This window comes from Carcharodon carcharias, chromosome 5 (genome assembly GCF_017639515.1).
Source record: "Carcharodon carcharias isolate sCarCar2 chromosome 5, sCarCar2.pri, whole genome shotgun sequence".
NCBI lineage: Eukaryota > Metazoa > Chordata > Chondrichthyes > Lamniformes > Lamnidae > Carcharodon > Carcharodon carcharias.
In genome coordinates, this window is record NC_054471.1 from 32441648 (window position 1) to 32459279 (window position 17632).

A 17632-nucleotide genomic window follows, 5' to 3' on the forward strand; every position below is an offset into this window, starting at 1 on the left:
AACAGTGGCTGTGCTTCAAAGAAGCACTTCATTGGCTGTTAAGTGCTCTGGGACATGTTGAGGCCATGGAAGGTGGTGCACAAGTCTTTCTCTGTCAGTGATATTTCTCCTTCTCTTCCTCTTAAGAAGCTCTCCAAAAAAACCATCTGTTTGACTTTACTTTCTGACAGTTCTCGCTCTTGGCTTGATGCCTCTTTGTTCTGCTATTCCTCTGTTGAAAGCGCCTCAGGATATTGCGTGTGTGTGTGTGTGTGTGTGTGTGTGTGTGTGTCTAAAGGGGGCTGTCGGGTTGTCAACTGCTGGACAGGTTGGGCTGACGAGGCCATCCGGTCACATTTTTTTCTCCCACCCACCCACCCACCCACCCAAACACACGAAACGGACTGAGTGACGACACTGCCGAGGTGAGGGAGAGACCTGGTCAGGTGAAGGCAGGTGGCTTGACTTTGAGTTTTGCGTAATACTTAAACAGCAGCAAGGCTCGCACCGTTAATTCAACCCCTACCGCAGGATTTCAGAGGCGACAGACGTGAACTTTGGCGCGACTCTGGAATTTGGTACGCCAACGGGCGGTAAACCAGTTGCCCTAAGTGCGATGGAAGTCGCCCCGCTGCCCGCCGGTCTTGCTGATCAGCTTCACCTCCTCGATCACCATGTCACGCGTGACAGCCTTGCACATGTCGTAAACGGTCAAGGCCGCCACGCTGGCCGCCACCAGGGCCTCCATCTCCACCCCCGTCTTGCCGGCGGCGCCGCAGGTCGCCGTGACGACGGCCGCCAGCCGGCCCTCGTCCAGCTCCAGCGAGATGTCGACCCGGTGCAGCTGGACGGCGTGGCACAGCGGGATGAGCTGGGCAGTCAGCTTGGCCGCGCCGATGCCGGCGAGCTGGGCCGTCACCAGCGCGTCGCCCTTCCGCAGCTGGTTGGCCCGGAGCAGCCGGTAGGCCCGCTCCCCCAGCAGGACCACGGCCTGCGCCGAGGCCGTGCGCCGCGAGTCGGGTTTGCCCCCGACGTCCACCATGACGGCCCGGCCCCGCGCGTCAGTGTGAGTCAACTGCTCAGCCTCCCCGGGGTCTCCCGCCCTGCCTTCGCCGGCAGGTCCACCGGCAGCCAGGCCCCGCCCACGGTCGCTCGAGTCCGCCGCGCTCTTTTCCGTGCCTGAGCAAGGCTGTGCGTGTTGGCGGGCCGCAATCCCCTGGCCTTCAGGCCCAGCAGCAGTGCTGAGGCCCTCAGAGCCCCTCTTGGCCGGTCTGCCACAGTCAGTGCAGTATGTTCTTAGCACAGGCCAGGCAGTGCTGGCTGCGGATCCCACTCCTCCATGAAAAGTTGGCAGGCCTCCCTCACTTGTAAACACATCATTCCAGAATGTTCTTCCCATCGGAGCAGGCGGCGAGCTGTTCCAAATTGGCCGTCGGTCCGGTTGGATCAAATTTACGACTCCCTGAGCTGCAGTGGAAGGAACAGGATCTTCCCCTGAAAGTAGAAACAGGATTGAGAGGAGCACAGGAAAGCAAAGTAAAGCATCGTTAACTGGGAGAGAGCATTTACCGCTCCCAATCTCGATTGCGCCGCGCACTGGAAGGCTTCGGGGCCTCTTGTCACCCTCAGCTGTTGAGGGGTGTGGGAAGAAGCCTCGAGAGTGCTGCATTGTTGGAGGTGCTGTCTTTCAGAGCAGGCCTTAATTTGAGGCCTCATCATGTGCCCAAGATACTCGCTGCTGCCTGCAGGAACTTGCTATGTGCTAGCCGCCTGGGTGAATCCCCCACAGTGACTACACTTCGCAAGTACCTCAATGGTTAGGTGCTGTAGAAATGAAAGTTCTTCCTATTCTTTTGAGACCCCTGCTCACATTAACTTACACTCATCTCCAGAAGACAAATGCGCACAGTCAAGTTAGATCGAGGCAGAAGGCATTCTACACACTCGCAGGAGAGCGGGAGCAAATATCACATGCAACTGAGGGAGACAATAGCAGCCAGTAGAGTAACAAAATAAATTTTTGGAACAGAAGATGGCATGCAATCGTGGTAGTATCAAAACAAAACTAGCTTTAACAACTACATTAGGGTGAGAAACCGATATGAGCTGTGTACAGTATTGGTTTCCTTATTTAAGGAAGAACATAAATGTGCTGGAAGCAGTTCAGAGAAGGTTTACTAACTAATACCAGGAATGGGGAGGTTGTCCTATGAGGAAAGGTTGGACAGGTGAGGCTTGTATCCACTGGAGTTTAGAAGAATAAGAAGTGACTTAATTGAAACATGTAAAATCCTGAAGGGTCTTGACAGGGTGGATGTGGGGAGGGTGTTTCCTCTTGTGGGAGAATCTAGAACTAGGGGTCACTGTTCAAAAATATGGGATCACCCGTTTAAAACAGAGATGAGGTGAAATTTGTTTTCCCCTCTGAGGGTTGAGAGACTTTGGAACTCTGTCTCAACCACCTTTGAGGAAGCAAATCTTTGAATATTTTTAAGGCCGAGGTAGATAGATTCTTGATAAACAAGGGGATGAAAGGTTATCGGGGGTAGGCGGGAATGTGGGGTTGAGGTTCAAATTAGATCAGCCACCATGTTTTTGAATGGTAGAGCAGGCTGGAGGGGCCGAGTGGACTACTCCTGCTCCTAATCCATATGAGTTTCGACCGCCAGAGTGGGGAAGGCACGAGTTAACTGGAGTACTGCTTCCTCTTATTACCCGCGTTGGATTTTTCCATCAACTCTTCCTGAAGCTTACACAACCATAGGGTAGGGGGAGGTATCTGCTCGTGAAGCTCCAACCATCATGAGTGCTGGATAGGCTCACTACCACCTTCTCAAGGGCCATTAGGGATGGGCAATAAATGCTGGCCTAGCCAGTGACACCCACATCCTGTGAATAAATTTTTTTAAAAAGTGCCCGTCAGTCATAGGCTCGTATCTGGTCGTCTTGCTGGTAAGTGCTCATGTGCGGATGGGGGAATCTAGCTCAGAGGAGATGGATTTCTTGCGTGAACAAACAGCTAAAGATGTCCACTGCCTACATTTATATTCCCACTCGACACAAGAACTTGCATTTCTATCACGACTTTCGCGAGCTCAGGCCTTTCCGAAGCACCTTACGGCCAATTAGGTCAATGTAGCCATGTTGGAAACAAGTCAGCCAATTTGCACAAATCAAGCTCCCAGAAATATCACTGGAATAACGAGCGGATAATCTGCTTTAGTGGTGTTGGTTTCCCAATAAATATTAACTAGGCCGCAGCTGGGAGAACTCCCTTGCTCTTCAAAAATAGTACCAAGGCATCTTTTGCGTCCGCCTGAGGGGTCAGATGGCAGCCCTGACAGTGCAGCACTTCCGCAGCGCTGCACAGTAATGTGCGCCTAGATTTTGCACTTGTGAGTCGAGAGTCGGACATAAATCCGCAACTTTCTAACTCGGTGAGTGAGTGAGCAAGCTACGAGCTGAGCCAAGCACACTCGGGCACTCAATAAGTAAAGATAATTGGCAAAAGAAGCAGGGAGGAGATGAGGGGGTTTTTTTTCTTTAGGTTCCGAATCCTGAATACACTGCCTGAACACAAAAACATGAGAAATAGGAGCAGGTGTAGAGCATACGGCCTGCTCCACCATTCAATACGATCATGGCCGGTCTTTGGGCTTCAACTCCATTTCCCTGCCCGCTTCCCCACATCCCTTAACTCCCTGAGAGAAAAATCTGTCTATCCCAGCCCTCAACGGTTCAACCATGGAGCATCCACCACCCTCTGGCGTGGAGGACTCCAAAAGACTCTCATCCCCGTTGGGTGAAGAAATTTCGCCTCATCTCAGCCCTAGACAATCGGCCCCTTATCCCGAGACAGCGCCCCCGACCCCCGTTTTAGACTCGCCAACCAGCGGAAATGATCTCTCAGCCTCCAGACTATCGAGTCCCTTCAGAACTTGGTAGGTTTCGATGAGGTCCCCCTGAAAGGCAGTTGAACTAATTTTAAAGGGCCGGCACAGGTGCGATGGGCCAAACGTCTGCAGGATTAGTGAACGATTACTGATTCAAGCTCTCCAAGGCCTCTTGTCCCTATAACACGGCCCAAACAGGTTGTGGGGGTAGCATGGGGGATGCAGCAATTGGATGTAAAGGTAAAGAACCACACGAGCAGTTGCTACTGAAGACGTGCGTTCATTTTCTTCCTTTTGTGCAAAGAAACCTGAAAACAAAATTTTAAAAGAAATGGTAACCTAGCCAAGCCAGTACATTGCATTCCCTCCTCACATCCTCTCAGATAAAAATAATAAATAAAAACATTTGGCCGGACACTGCTGAGCCTGGAGCAGGGTATCCACCTGGGAATTAGACATGTGGACAAACTTGTGTTACACACCAAAATTATTTACTGCCTCAGCAAACAGGCAGCAAATTCCCGGGACCCGCGCCAAGGCTCACCTGCTGAGATGCCGGAGAGAAGCGCCAAGCATTAGCAACCATGCTCCCGGTGGGATGCTGCACACCCTTTCACTCCAAATTACCTTTATCCCTTTCTCGGGGGCTACTCAGTCCTTGGGCCTGTCTCGGCTGTTAACGAAGGGTCATGAAGGGGCAGGTGGGACAGGAGTGAGGCCATTCAGCCCCTCAGGGGTGCTCTGCCATCCCACGAGATCACGGCTGATCCTTACCCCGACTCCATTACCCTATCTTTGCTACAGAGCAATTGTACCCTGACTCCGAGGATTAAACGATCAATCTCAATCTTGAAAGCTCCAGTTGTCCTACAGGAACTCAAGTGACCAGCAACTTGAAACCTTTCAAACCTCGGACCTTTGAATATGCAAACCCGGGGGCGGTGGGCAAGAGTGGTATGTACGTTAGCACTAAGCTCCTCTTGCTCATCACCCTAGTCCTCACTGACTTACACTGGCTCCCCCATATCACCAAAATCATTCAGTTTGGAGCCTGGGTCCTCGCCTAATAATACTCAAGCAGACTTTGCCCACACCCCATTGCTGCAATCTCCTCCTCATTCATTTGGCTACAGGCTTCTGTATATCACCGCTATCTCCTGCGAAAAGCGATCATTGCCAGAGGTTTCATCTGCCCAGGTCTTAGTGTTCAGCTTCATTAGATCTTGCCGCCGCTCTGTGTGAATCTGGTTAAAAATTACGACTGCAACGTAGCCTTTGGTGACTGGGGAGGTTAGGAACAGGCTGGAGAATATAATTCTCCTCTTTGTGTCCAAATTCCTCTGTGGCCTCACCTCTCCTTGTCTCAGTAATTTCCTTCGGCCCTATAACCCTCCCAGATCTCTGCGCTCCTCCAATTACGGCCTCTTGAGCATCCCCGATTTTAACCGCTCCACCATTGGCGGCTGTGCCTTCAGCTGCCTGGGCTCCAAGCTCTGGAATTCCCATCCTAAACCTGCAATTTCCTCTCTCTATCTCTCTCTCTCTCTCTCTCCTCCTGGAAGATGCTCCTGCAAACCCATCTCTGACCAAGCTTTTGGTCATCTGCCCGCATCACCTTACATGGTTCGAGGGTCAAATTGTGACTGGTAACACATGTTGGTATAGCTTTAAGGCACGATATAAACAGAAGTTGTTATTGGCTTGGAGGTGGTTTGTGTTACGCGCTGGGCAGTGGGTTTTGTTCTAGAAGATGACGGTGACTTGCATTAATATAAGCGCTTTTCCTGACCACAGGAAGCCTCAAAGTACCTTACAGCCAGTGAAGTACATTTGAAGTATAGTCACTATTGCAAGCAGCATAGCAGCCAATTCGCACAAAGCAAGCTCCCACAAACAGCAATGTGACAATGACCAGGTAAACTTTTACATTCAAACTGCTAACATAAACCCAAATGGGACTTTGCCTCACGTGTTGGGTGGTGGTTGGCAGTGGGAGGGAGAGAAGGATGCGAATTATCTAGGATTTATCACAGTCAGGAAGTGGCTTCCAAATCAGAAAGACTCAGGAAGATCCTCTCACACGAAGAAACGTGCACAGAATGAAGGAACCATGAGGAGGGAGATCGTGTTAAATCGCAAATGAAAATGTCAATAGTACGTACTGCTCAGTCACCCACCAATCAGGATCATGGGCCTGTTCTTCATCTGTGATATGTTAAACATCCCTGGAAAGGAACCAGCAGAGTAATTAAAACAGCCTCTCTTCTGGTAATTGATCTGAAAACTTGTTATCCTTACCACCAGCTCAATTATCGATAGAAAAAGCTATCATATATTAGCAGTTTATAAACGAGAGTGCATCATTTCTCACTTAAGAATCATACATGACAAGAGACCATTCGGTCTGTACTGCCTGTGTTAGCTCGTTGAAAGAGCTATCCAGTTAGTCCCACACTGCTGCCCTTTCCCCGCATAGTTCCTCATCCAAGTCTTCAACAGTAAGCGTGGAAAGTGTCAGTGGGCTATGTGACCACAGAGGCAGCCCCAATTGTGTCCTTTTCCACAATAGCCACGTATGGAGAAGCCGGCAGGTCCACTCCCTGCACTTGGTCCTGTTTCCCAAAACCTGAGGGTCACCTAACAACATTCAGATCTAAGCCTCCGAAATGACAGATCAGTCGATTGTTTCTTTCGATATAACAGCTCCGTTGCTCCCACCCACCACCCCTCCACTAACCCCACCCTGTAAGCTTGGGTTCGTGGCCAGACGTGTGGGAGATAGGCGACTACGGTCCCCCATTGGTTATGTGCCTCCGCCAGCTCTCTGACAGAGCTGTCCAATCAAACCCAAAGCTCTGCTCTTTCATCAAAGCCCTGCAAACTCTGTCCTCCTTCAAATATTTAATCCAAGTTCCTTTAGAAGTTACTCCAGTCCCGTTCTAATTCAATCATCTTTTCAGCCAATGCATTCCAGATCATAACAAGCTGCGTAAAAAAAAAACCCACTTAACTCCTCCCGCTGGTTCTTTTAGCCAATAGCCTCAAATCAGTGTCCTCTTGTTACTGACTTCCTGTCACTGGAAATAGTCTCTCCCTTACTTACGCTCCATAAATCTCTCCCTTTGGAACAATATACAGTGGTCGTAACCTTACCCGCGTGCTGCTTTTTCTTCCTGCCCACTGCGGCACCAATAATCTCCAGTACGTCCTCCTCTGTGGCTCCAGACCGCAGCACCTCCCTCAGGGACACTTCGGTATTCCCGAAGAGACAAACCTGCACATTAAAAGCAGAACCGGCAGCTGAACAGCGTGACTTCAGAAGTCGAAGACAGTCCCCCGCAGACTCAGTCGGAGGAGGCCTTACAGTTTTAGGTCGCCTCCCTCTCCTGAACGACCGACTTTTTAAAAATTCTAATTCCGGAGGTGGGGGGGGTTGGGGGAGGGTGGGAAAGACAGCAGAAACGGAGTGAAATCAGCTAGGCTAGCTCCAAATTCCGGTCAAAACAGAAACGGGAAGTCCGGAGTCAGGAAGCTCAGGGTCTTCAAATTAAATGCAACAGCTTTGGAAAGAAGGTTATAATTATATCACGCAAATAATAAACACTTACGGCTGCCTTCACCAAGTGCAACGCTATAAAGTGTTTACGAGCATTCGAATTAGGAGCAGGAGCAGGCCACTCGGCCCCTCGAGCCTGCTCTGCCATCCCATAAGATCACGGCTGATCTGACTGTAACCTCAACTCCACATTCCCATCTGCACAATAACCTTTCACCCCCTTGTTAATTAAAAATCTATCTAGCTCTGCCTTAAAAATATTCAAAGACTCTGCTTCCACCTCCTTTTGAGGAGGAGAGTTCCAAAGACACTCAACCCTCAGAGAAAGAATTTCTTCTCACCTCTGCCTTAAATAGGCGACCCCTTATTGTTAAACAGTGACCCCTGGTTCCACATTCTCCCACAGGAGGAAACATCCTCTCCACATCCGGCTTGTCATTACCCCTCAGGATCATAAAGGTTCCAATTAAGTTACCTCTTGCTCTTCCAAATTTCAGTGGATACAAGCCTAACTTGTTCAGCATTGCCTCATGAGACAACCCGCCCATTCCTGGTATCAGTCTCGTAACCTTCTGTGAACTGTTTCTAACACATTTACGTTTTCCTTTATATAACAAGACCAGTACTGTACATATACTCCAGATGTGGTCTCACCAATGCCCTGTACAACTGAAGCATAGCTATTTCTGTAATCAATTGCCCTCACAATAAATGATAGCATTCTATTAGCTTTCCTAAGTACCTGCTGTACCTGCATACAAGCTTTTTGAGATTCATACACTAGGACACCCAGGTTCCTCTGAACCTCAGGGCTGTGCAATCTCTCACCATTTAGATAATAAGCTTCTTTATTATTCTTCCAGCCAAAATGAACAATTTCACATTTGCTCACATTACACTCCATTTGCCAGATCTTTGCCCACTCACTTAACCTATCTGTGTCACTTTGGAGCCTCCTTATGTCCTCTTCACAATTTATTTTCCTACCTTTTTGTCAGCAAGTTTAGCAACCATTCCTTCAGTCTCTTCATCCAAATCATTTATATAAATTGTAAAAAGTTGAGATCCCATCACTGATCCCTGTGGCACACCACTGCCAACCAGAAAAAAACCCATTTATGCCAACTCGGCTTCCTGTAAATAACCCCTACACCATGAGCTTTTATTTTCTGCAATAACCTTTGATGTGGCACTTTATCAAATGCCTTTTGGAAATCTAAGTATAGAACATCCACTGGTTTCCCTTTATCCACAGCACATGTGACTCCTTCAAAGAACTCCAATAAATTGGTTAAACGTGATTTCCCTTTTACAAAACCATGTTGACTCTGTGAGTTTGCCTTGAATGTTTCTAAGTGCCCTGCTATAGCATCTTTAATAATAGCTTCTAACATTTTCCCTATGACAGAGGCTAGGCTAACTGGCCTTTAGGTTCCTGTTTTCTGTCTCCCTCCCTTTTGGAATAAAGGAATTATATTTGCTATTTTCCAGTCTAATGGAACCTTCCCCAAATCTGGGGAATTTTGGAAAATTAAAACTAGTGCATCAACTATCTCACTAACCACTTCTGTCAAGACCTTTGGGGGAAGCCCATCCGGAGATTTGTCAGCCCGCAGGCCCGACAATTTGCTCAGTACCACTTCCCTGGTGATTGTAATTTTCCAGAGTTCCTCCCTCCCTTCCATTTCCTGGTTTACAGTTATTTCCAGGATGTTACTTGTGTCCTCTATAGTGAACACCAAAGCAAAATACCTATTTAATTTGTCCACCATCTCCCTACTTTCAATTATCAATTCCCCAGACGCACTCTCTATAGGACCAACACTCACTTTGTTAACTCTTTCCTTATTTAAATATCTATATTATATTAAGAAAATGGCCATTTGGCCCAACAGGTCTTGCCGGTGTTTATGCTCAACACAAACTTTCGCCAGCCCTTCTTGTGCTAATCCTTCTGTTCCTTTCTCCCTCCTGTGCCCTTAAATACATATATGCAATTTATCTAAACTGTAGCAAATTCCGCTTTCTATTTACTCTGGAAGTTTCTCCTGAATTCCGTAGTGGATTTACTAGTAACTAACTCATATTTGTGACCCCTGGTTCTGCTCTTACCTGCATGTGGAAACAGCTTTATGTCTACCTTATCATTACCTTACCATTACCTTGAAGCCGCTATCACCCCTTAGCCTTCTCTGACAGGGTAGGGAGTCCCAGCCTGTTCACTTTGTTCAGAGAGGCATAACCTCTCAGTTCTGGTAAATCTGCACCTTGACCAGTGCCATGATATCTTTTCCACAAGATGAGAGACCAGAACTGTTCACAGTATTCACAGCATGGTCTTTTCAAGGTTTTGGAGGTGGAAGATGTGGGTATGGTTCTTAATGAATATTTTGTGTACGTCTTCACAAAAGAGGGGGAAGAATGTAGGCATTGTCATTAAGGAGGAGGAGTGTGAAACATTGGGTGGACTAAACAATGCGTGGGGGGTAATATAAAGGGGTTTAGCACCTTTGAAAGTGGATATATTGCCAGACCAGAAATGCATCCCAGGCTGCAAGAGACGGCAGGGTGGGGTTAGAGGCGGTGGTGGGGGTAAAATAGTGGAGGCTCAGACCGTCATTTTCCAATCCTCACTGGCTACAGGCTTAGAGTTTGGAGACTGGAAGAACGCTTGCTAACATTTATATAAATGGTGAACAACACTGGTCCCAGCAACAATCCTAGTGGAACACAATGTTCCACCCATTTCCAGCCTGAATAACTACCACTAACCCACCCTGGTGCCTGTTGTGTAGCCAGGTCATTATTCCTCATTATCAAAACACTTCACTTGGAGCAACATCTCCAGATGGGGAATGGCAGGGGGGCAGGTGGCAGTAGTTGCTGATCCATCTCAGATGTAGGCCTGCAAAGGGAGGCCAAACTCAAAAGGCCCAGTGTGTCCAGCCCCTTTACCTTCAGATTGCCATCAGCGGTGATCCTTAGTCGATTGCAAGAGCCGCAGAAATGTTCGGACATAGAGGTGATGAATCCGATCCGGCCCTGGAAGTCAGGGACCTTATAAGCCTAAAGGAAAAGACCTGGAGGTGAATTCTCAATGAACATCCAACAACATTCCCGAGTGTCAGGTTCCCTCTTTTATTTTGCTTTCAAGGCTCGCCCTTCCCTCCAGTTCGCCCTTGGGCAGGGGGAAAAAAAACACCACCTATGTTGTGGGTCAGAGTCATGGAAGAGCAGCTTCAGGCCTGATCCAAAGGCCTCCAAGATAGTTAGGGCACAAAACAAAGAATTCTCGAGTGACCACACCCCGCCACCCCCCCCCCTCAGCAGATTCTTGCTGGGTTCAGTGACACGAATTGCCCCTCGGTTCCTCACCTCAAGGGCTGGTCTTCATTTGATTGCTTGGAGAGTGGGCTATTCCACCACAGGGCAGGGGCAGGGAGTCTTAGAGAGCAGCTCTATGCTGCCCTCACCCGAACAAGTGACGATGTAAACCGTCCAACACGAGGCACCGGGATCAGCAGCAACAATTAAAAATCGAGCTGGGGACGGGGGAGGGGGGTGATTTAGGGGCAGGTTTGAAAGCAAAGATGGGAATTTTATAAATTGGGAACACCCCACACATGCATGATTCACTGCGATCTCACTTCAAACCACAGTATAGTAGCTGTACAATGTCAGGCTAGTGTGACGTGGGGTAGAGGATTCCAGAGGTTCGCCACCCTCTGAGTGAAGATGTTAAGATATCTGAGAACATGAAGACTCAAGCAAATTGCCTGGGGACTGAAGGGGTGGCAGGGATCCTTTCTTGGAGCCAGTGGGTATTTTTTTCCCCCTATGGTCAGTTTATCCCGTGTCAGTCCACGAGTGACTACATTTATTGAATTCGATTTCACAATATACCATGGTGGGACTCGAACTCGCAATCTATAGCCACAAGACCACTGCAACAGAGGCAGGCCCCGAAACAACCTGGAGAACCACCTCAGGAAAGTGCAACAGCATTTAATTTGGCACTCCTACAGCTCCGGACAGTCTATCTGATCAAGGCAGACTTGACCTCAAGCCCACCACAACTGGGTGAGGAGTGAAGGGGGTCAGGACCTTCCCAAGGTCACTTTGGTCATTATTTGTAAGGATGTAAGGAAAGGGGTCTTCTGATGGTTACTCCTGGGCTAAAGGAGTAATTTTCTTGAAGCTAATGCAGAAAATTCTGGAAATGCGCACTATGACTCACTCAAGAGAAAAAAAATCACAGGAACAGGAGCAGGCCAATCAGCCCTACAAACCTGCTCTATCATTTGACGTGAACACGGCTGATGTGTACATTAAATCCTTGGCTCCATATCCTTTTATACCCTTGGCCAGCAAAAATAGACAGGCTGAAATGTTGGCATCAAGGGACCTTTTAATTGAGCATAAAGGATCTTTTCCCTTTTCAGGCACTGATAGATTCAGGAAATTCTGGGACCAAAGGTCCATCAGCCTGTTCTGAATCTAAAAGTGGACGCCAGAGGATTCTGTATGAGAGTTTTATTGTACAAATGAATTACCGGTGTCCTTGAGATAAAGTCTCCCCCTCATTAATAATAATTGGGTCTCTTAAATTGTTTAAAAGAAAATTAGAGTGGGATGAAAATCCGTTCGACACATTTATGGGTTAGAGTGACCCTCTTTCGAAAATGTGTGGAATCAGAACAGTACGCTGCAGGGAGGACTTCAAAAGCCAGAACTGGTTCTTGGTCCTGCCTCAAGTGTGGGCGGGTGTCGAATGGAGAGTATGGAACTGGCTCAGACTCTTCACACAGCCTGCTGACAGGATGAGGATGGAAGAATCGATCGTGGATGCGAGGCTGGGGCAGATTGTTGGGCCCTGCCTCTCAGGAGTGCACTGCAATATTTTCAGCACAGCATTTACTGCCCGTTGGTTAACATGCTCACGCCATTTACTGTCAGTTGATGTTAAATAAATTGACAAGTGAAAAAGAGCATTGCACTTATATGGTGCCTTTCCTGCCCCAAAATGCTTTCCAGCCAATTAAATAGTTTTTACTTCAGTGGGGTAGGTCGATTGGAGAAGTTGGGACTTTTTCCTTGGAGAAGAGAAGGTTGAGAGGAGATTTGACAGGGGTGTTCAGAATCATGAGGGGTCTGGAGAGAGTGAATGGGGAGAAACTGTTCCCACTGGTGGAAAGTCGAGAACTAGAGGGTGCAGGTTTAAGTTAATTGGCAAAAGAAGCAATGGAGACAGGAGGAAAGAATTTTTCACGCAACGAGTGACACAAAGCTGGGCGGGAGGGTGAGCTGTGAGGGGGATGCAGAGATGCTTCAGTGTGATTTAGACAAGCTGACTGAGTGGGCAAATGCATGACAGATGCAGTATAATGTGGATAAATGTGAGGTTATCCACTTTGGTAGCAAAAACAAGAAGGCAGATTATTATCTGAATGGCTATAAATTGAGAGAGGGGAATGTGCAACGAGACCCAGGTGTCCTTGTACACCAGTCGCTGAAGGTAAGCATGCAAGTGCAGCAGGCGGTAAAGAAGGCAAATGGTATGTTGGCTTTCATAGCGAGAGGATTCAAGTACAGGAGCAGGGATGTCTTGGTGCAATTATACAGGGCCTTGGTGAGACCACACCTGGAATACTGTGTGTAGTTTTGATCTCCTTATCTGAGGAAGGATGTTCTTGCTATAGAGGGAGTGCAGCGAAGGTTTACCTGACTGATTCCTGGGATGGCGGGACTGACATATGAGGAGAGATTGAGTTGGTTAGGATTATATTCACTGGAGTTCAGAAGAACGAGGGGGGATCTCATAGAAACTTATAAAATTCTAACAGGACTAGACAGGGTAGATGCAGGAAGGATGTTCCTGATGGGGGGGGGGGGGGAGTCCAAAACCAGGGGTCACAGTCTGAGGATATGGGATAGACCATTTAGGACTGAGATGAGGAGAAATTTCTTCACCCAGAGAGTGGTGAGCCTGTGGAATTCGCAACCACAGAAAGTAGTTGAGGCCAAAACATTGTATGTTTTCAAGGAGTTAGATATAGCTCTTGGGGCAAAAGGGATCAAAGGGTATGGGGAGAACGCGGGAGCAGGCTATTGAGTTGGATGATCAGCCATGATCATGATGAATGGCGGAGCAGGCTCGAAGAGCCGAATGGCCTACTCCTGCTCCTAGTTTCTGTTCCTGTGAGTGGCTGGGGCCTAGAACACAGTGCCTGACAATGTGGTGGAGGCTTTCAAATTGGATTATCTGAAAAGAAAGAATGTGTAGGACTGTCAGGAAAAGTTGGGTGTGTGGCACGAGGTGAATCGCTCCTCCAGAGGGCTGGCACTGACAATGGGCCGAATAGCTCCCTTCTGTGCTGTTACCCCTCTGAGATTCTCCGAGTCTATTCTCGGGGGTGTAGGCGCACTTATTACTTAGGAAACAAGGTAGCAAATTTGTGCACAGCAAGATCCCAGAAACAGCAATGTGATTGAAGAAAAAAGAGATTATCTGGTCATTTAAGCTGGTTATGGGCTATAATATCGGTGAGGATGTCAGGCAGAACTCCCCAGCACCTCTTCAAACTAATGCCATGGGATCTGGTCCATCCCGAGCGGCCTTAACATCCTGCCCAGAAGTTTGTTCCTACGGCACTGCAGCACTCCTTCAATGCTGCATTCGAGTGGTCGGACTTGAATCCACCATCTCTTAGGCATGGTGATATATGAGTGAACAAGGGATTAATTAAGGAATTAATGCAAACTAGATATTGCAGGGAGGAAATTAAGCTTGCAGATCTCTCGGTCATTTTATAAAAATTTAGGGCCTTCCCACTTGAGCACACCAGCTGACCCGCCTTCCCAACAGCTTCCCCCGGAAGTTGAGGAATTACCTTTGCAGTGTCGGAGGCTCCTGAAGGCAGCTTCTCCATGTCAGGCCACCTCTGCTTAATGATGCCCAGCATCTCCTGGTAGCTCACGAGCTTCTTAAAATTCCACTTGTTACCTAGCGCAACGCGTGTCAAAAAGGACAGGAAAGTGAGGCAGTGTCAGGCTTGATCCCAGACAATTTATTTTTCTGGTTTAGCCAGATGCACAGGAATCCACTATGCAAACACCTGAGAAACCTAGAGGTAGAGCTGGTGCTCGTGGTGGGGGCTCTCTGTTGACCAGTTTGTCTACATGTCATGTTGGCCTTTTACCTTGTCCTGGGCTCTTCAGGCAGCTACTTCCTCAGATACTGAAGCAGTCCATGTCCAAATGCAGCAAGACCTGGACAATATCCAGGCTTGGGCTGATAAGTGACATTCGCTCCACACAAGTGTCAGGCAATGACCATCTCCAACAAGACAGAATCTAACCATCACCCTTTGATGTTCAATGGCATTACTATCGCTGAATCCCCCACCATGGGATTACCATTGACCAGAAACTGAACTGGACTGGCCATATAAATACTGTGGCTACAGGAACAGGTCAAAGGCTGGAAACTGTGCAGCGAGTAACTCACCTCCTGACTCTTCAAAGTCTGTCCACATCTACAAGGCACAAGTCAGAAGTGTGATGGAATAATCCTCGCTTGCCTGGATGAGTGCAGCTCCAAGAAGCTCGACACCGACCAGGACAAAAACAGCCCACTTAATTGGCACCCCATCCACCACCTTCAACGTTCACTCACACAGGCACACGAACAACAGCGTGTTCCATCTACAAGATGCACTGCAGTAACTCGTTAAGCTTCCTTAGACAGCACCTTCCAAACCCTCGACCTCTACCATCTAGAAGGACAAGGGCAGCAGATAGATGGGAACCCCACCACCTGGAATTTCCCCTCCAAGTCACTCACCATCCCAGCTTGGAAATATATTGCCGTTCCTTCACTGTCACTGGATCAAAATCCTGGAACTCCCTCCCTAACAGCACTGTGGGTGTACCTACACCACATGGACTGCAGCGGTTCAAGAAGGCAGCTCACCACCACCTTCTCAAGGGCAACTAGGGATGGGTAAATACTGCTGACCTTCCCAAAGTGTGATGCACAGAACTGAATAATTCTTACACCTTGGATAGAGGATGAAATTCAACAAGCATGAGTGTGATGGGATGTGGTTTGGAAGGGAGCTGGGGCCTAACTCATGGTTTAAAGGTTTAGTATAAAACTTCCTTGTTTGTGTACTCTATGCATCTGTTTCGAAACCCAAACATCATGTACGCTTTTCCTTTATATATAATTTTAAAAAAGCCTCATCAGCTTATCCTGCCTCTTTCAAAGGCTTGTGGTGTTTCAGCCTTCAGCTTGCCTAGGCCCCAAGCACTGGGATTCCCTCCCTAAACCTCTCCGCTAACTGGTGGCTCGAGCAGGCCTAGATGGGCACCAGCTTCTCTGAGTGCACCCATCCCACTGCCTCAGCTCCCCAACACCCCGTGGTAATGGCTTACTTTACTGCCAACTACCATCTGGTGGGCTTCATTGGGGAAGGGGTGAGGGGTAGTCTTTCCGCATGATTATACTTACAAATCATTAATAAAAAGTTCACCATTCAAGGTTGTATAGCTCCATCAAGTGGTACCCAGTGAGTAGGGGGGCTGCATGTGTAGAAGCATCTTTGCAATTGGCAGGCATTTTTAGACTCCAGGTGCCCTCTGAACTCAGGCGCCAGCGAGGTGCTGTGGCCTTACCTCAGAAAGCTGGGGGAGACATGTTAGCCGTCCTACAGTGGTCTAGTGGCCAAGGCATTGCCCGAGACCCTCAAGTCTTAAAGGAGTTCCCCGGAAGATCTGGGCTGGCCAGAGTGACAGCAGCCTGAGGTGTTCAATAAGCTTCAATGTTAGAGAGGGAAACACGTTCCTTGGCTCCACTCACTTATCAATTCTTCCTGTTGGGAAGCGTGTATAATTCCAAACTTGAGAGATGGGGCGGAGGTGGTGGGGGAGAGGTGAGGAAGAGGAGGAAGGGGAGGCAGAGGCAGGTCTGTTGAACAGCTTAAAAGCTGAGAAATTAGAGTAACAAAAAACAGCTCTAAACACAATGGCAAGAACGTTTTGGTCACAATGGGATAACAAACTTTTCCCAGGCTCTGGGAAGAATTAAGGCTCATAATTCACGCCTGAGGGTTAGGGAGGCTTGCCCTATCATGAATCTCAGCCGCAGCATGGGTGGCCCTTTAACCGGGAATGCTGCGCCAGCCCCATCAATGTAGATGGGGTTAGTCAAGGTTCAGTGCTCTGACCCACTCTTCAATAATATTCAATCTGACATATACATACCATCGAATGGCATGTACTCAATAAACCGCACGTCCAAAGGATTCTTCTCAGTCAGCTTCACAAAGTCCAACAGCTCATCCTCGTTCAGGCCCCTCATTACTACACAGTTCACCTGAGCAAAAGGTTAAAGAGGAGAGGTCATTAGTTGCTGGTTGGGTGACCGGGATATGAGGTGAGGGGGAAAGAGGGTCAGTTGGTGGCCGCCTTTGCTTGCTTTTGACACCGTTTTTGGACGTAATAATAAACTGAGGCCTGGTCTGCCCTCTCATGTGGCAACAAGTCCCATGACACCATTCTAAGAGCAAGGGAGCTCTCTCCAGGGTCGAGATCAATATTTATCCCTCAGGCAGCATCACTGAACACAGGTTATCTGGCCACTTCCTCATTTCAATTACTGGGAGCTTACTGCATTCCATTTGCTGCACTATTTCCAATATTGCTAAGCGATGGCGCAGTGGTATTGTTGCTGGACCAGTGAGCTAGAGACCCAGGGTCATAGTCTGGGGACCCGGGTTCTAACCGCACCACGGCGGGTGGTGGAATCTGAGTTCAATACAAATCTGGAATTAAGTCCGATGATGAACATCGAACTGTTGTCGATTGTTGTAAAAACCCATCTGGTTCACTAATGTCCCTCAGGGAAGGAAATCTGCCGTCCTTCCCTGGTCTGGCCCACTCGTGGCTGAGTGTTTTGGTGTTGGGTGTTTTGGGATGCACCGAGGGTTTTTTTGGGTTAATGCCACGACGGAGCACACCTTGGTTATTTAACTGATAAGTAGCCTGACTCTCACGCTTCGGAGATCAGGTTCAAGCTGGTCCCAGTCCATTAGCTAAAATAATCCCGAGCCTTAATCATCAGCTACTGAATCCGGAATGAAGCCCATGCGGCTTCAGCAACATCCAAACCAACCGCAAGAGCAAAACCCAAGCTCGTCTCCAA

At 48.3% G+C, this 17632-nt stretch overlaps 1 protein-coding gene across 2 annotated transcripts in view; it reads right to left on the bottom strand.

Annotated features, from left to right (window-relative positions):
- Positions 1 to 365: 365 nt before the first annotated feature.
- Positions 366 to 17632, bottom strand: part of mocs1 (molybdenum cofactor synthesis 1) — a 37874-nt gene continuing 20607 nt past the window's right edge. Inside the window, exons 6-11 of one of the 2 annotated variants that reach the window (XM_041187787.1) lie at positions 16693 to 16804; positions 14319 to 14431; positions 10384 to 10494; positions 7026 to 7146; positions 6050 to 6097; positions 366 to 1473 (exon numbers count right to left, since the gene is read on the bottom strand). In XM_041187787.1, the coding sequence (XP_041043721.1) occupies positions 587 to 1473; positions 6050 to 6097; positions 7026 to 7146; positions 10384 to 10494; positions 14319 to 14431; positions 16693 to 16804 (1392 nt within the window). In that variant the 3' untranslated portion in view covers positions 366 to 586. Of the gene's footprint in view, positions 1474 to 6034; positions 6098 to 7025; positions 7147 to 10383; positions 10495 to 14318; positions 14432 to 16692; positions 16805 to 17632 lie in introns of both variants that reach the window. The other variant, XM_041187789.1, reaches the window with a different exon arrangement.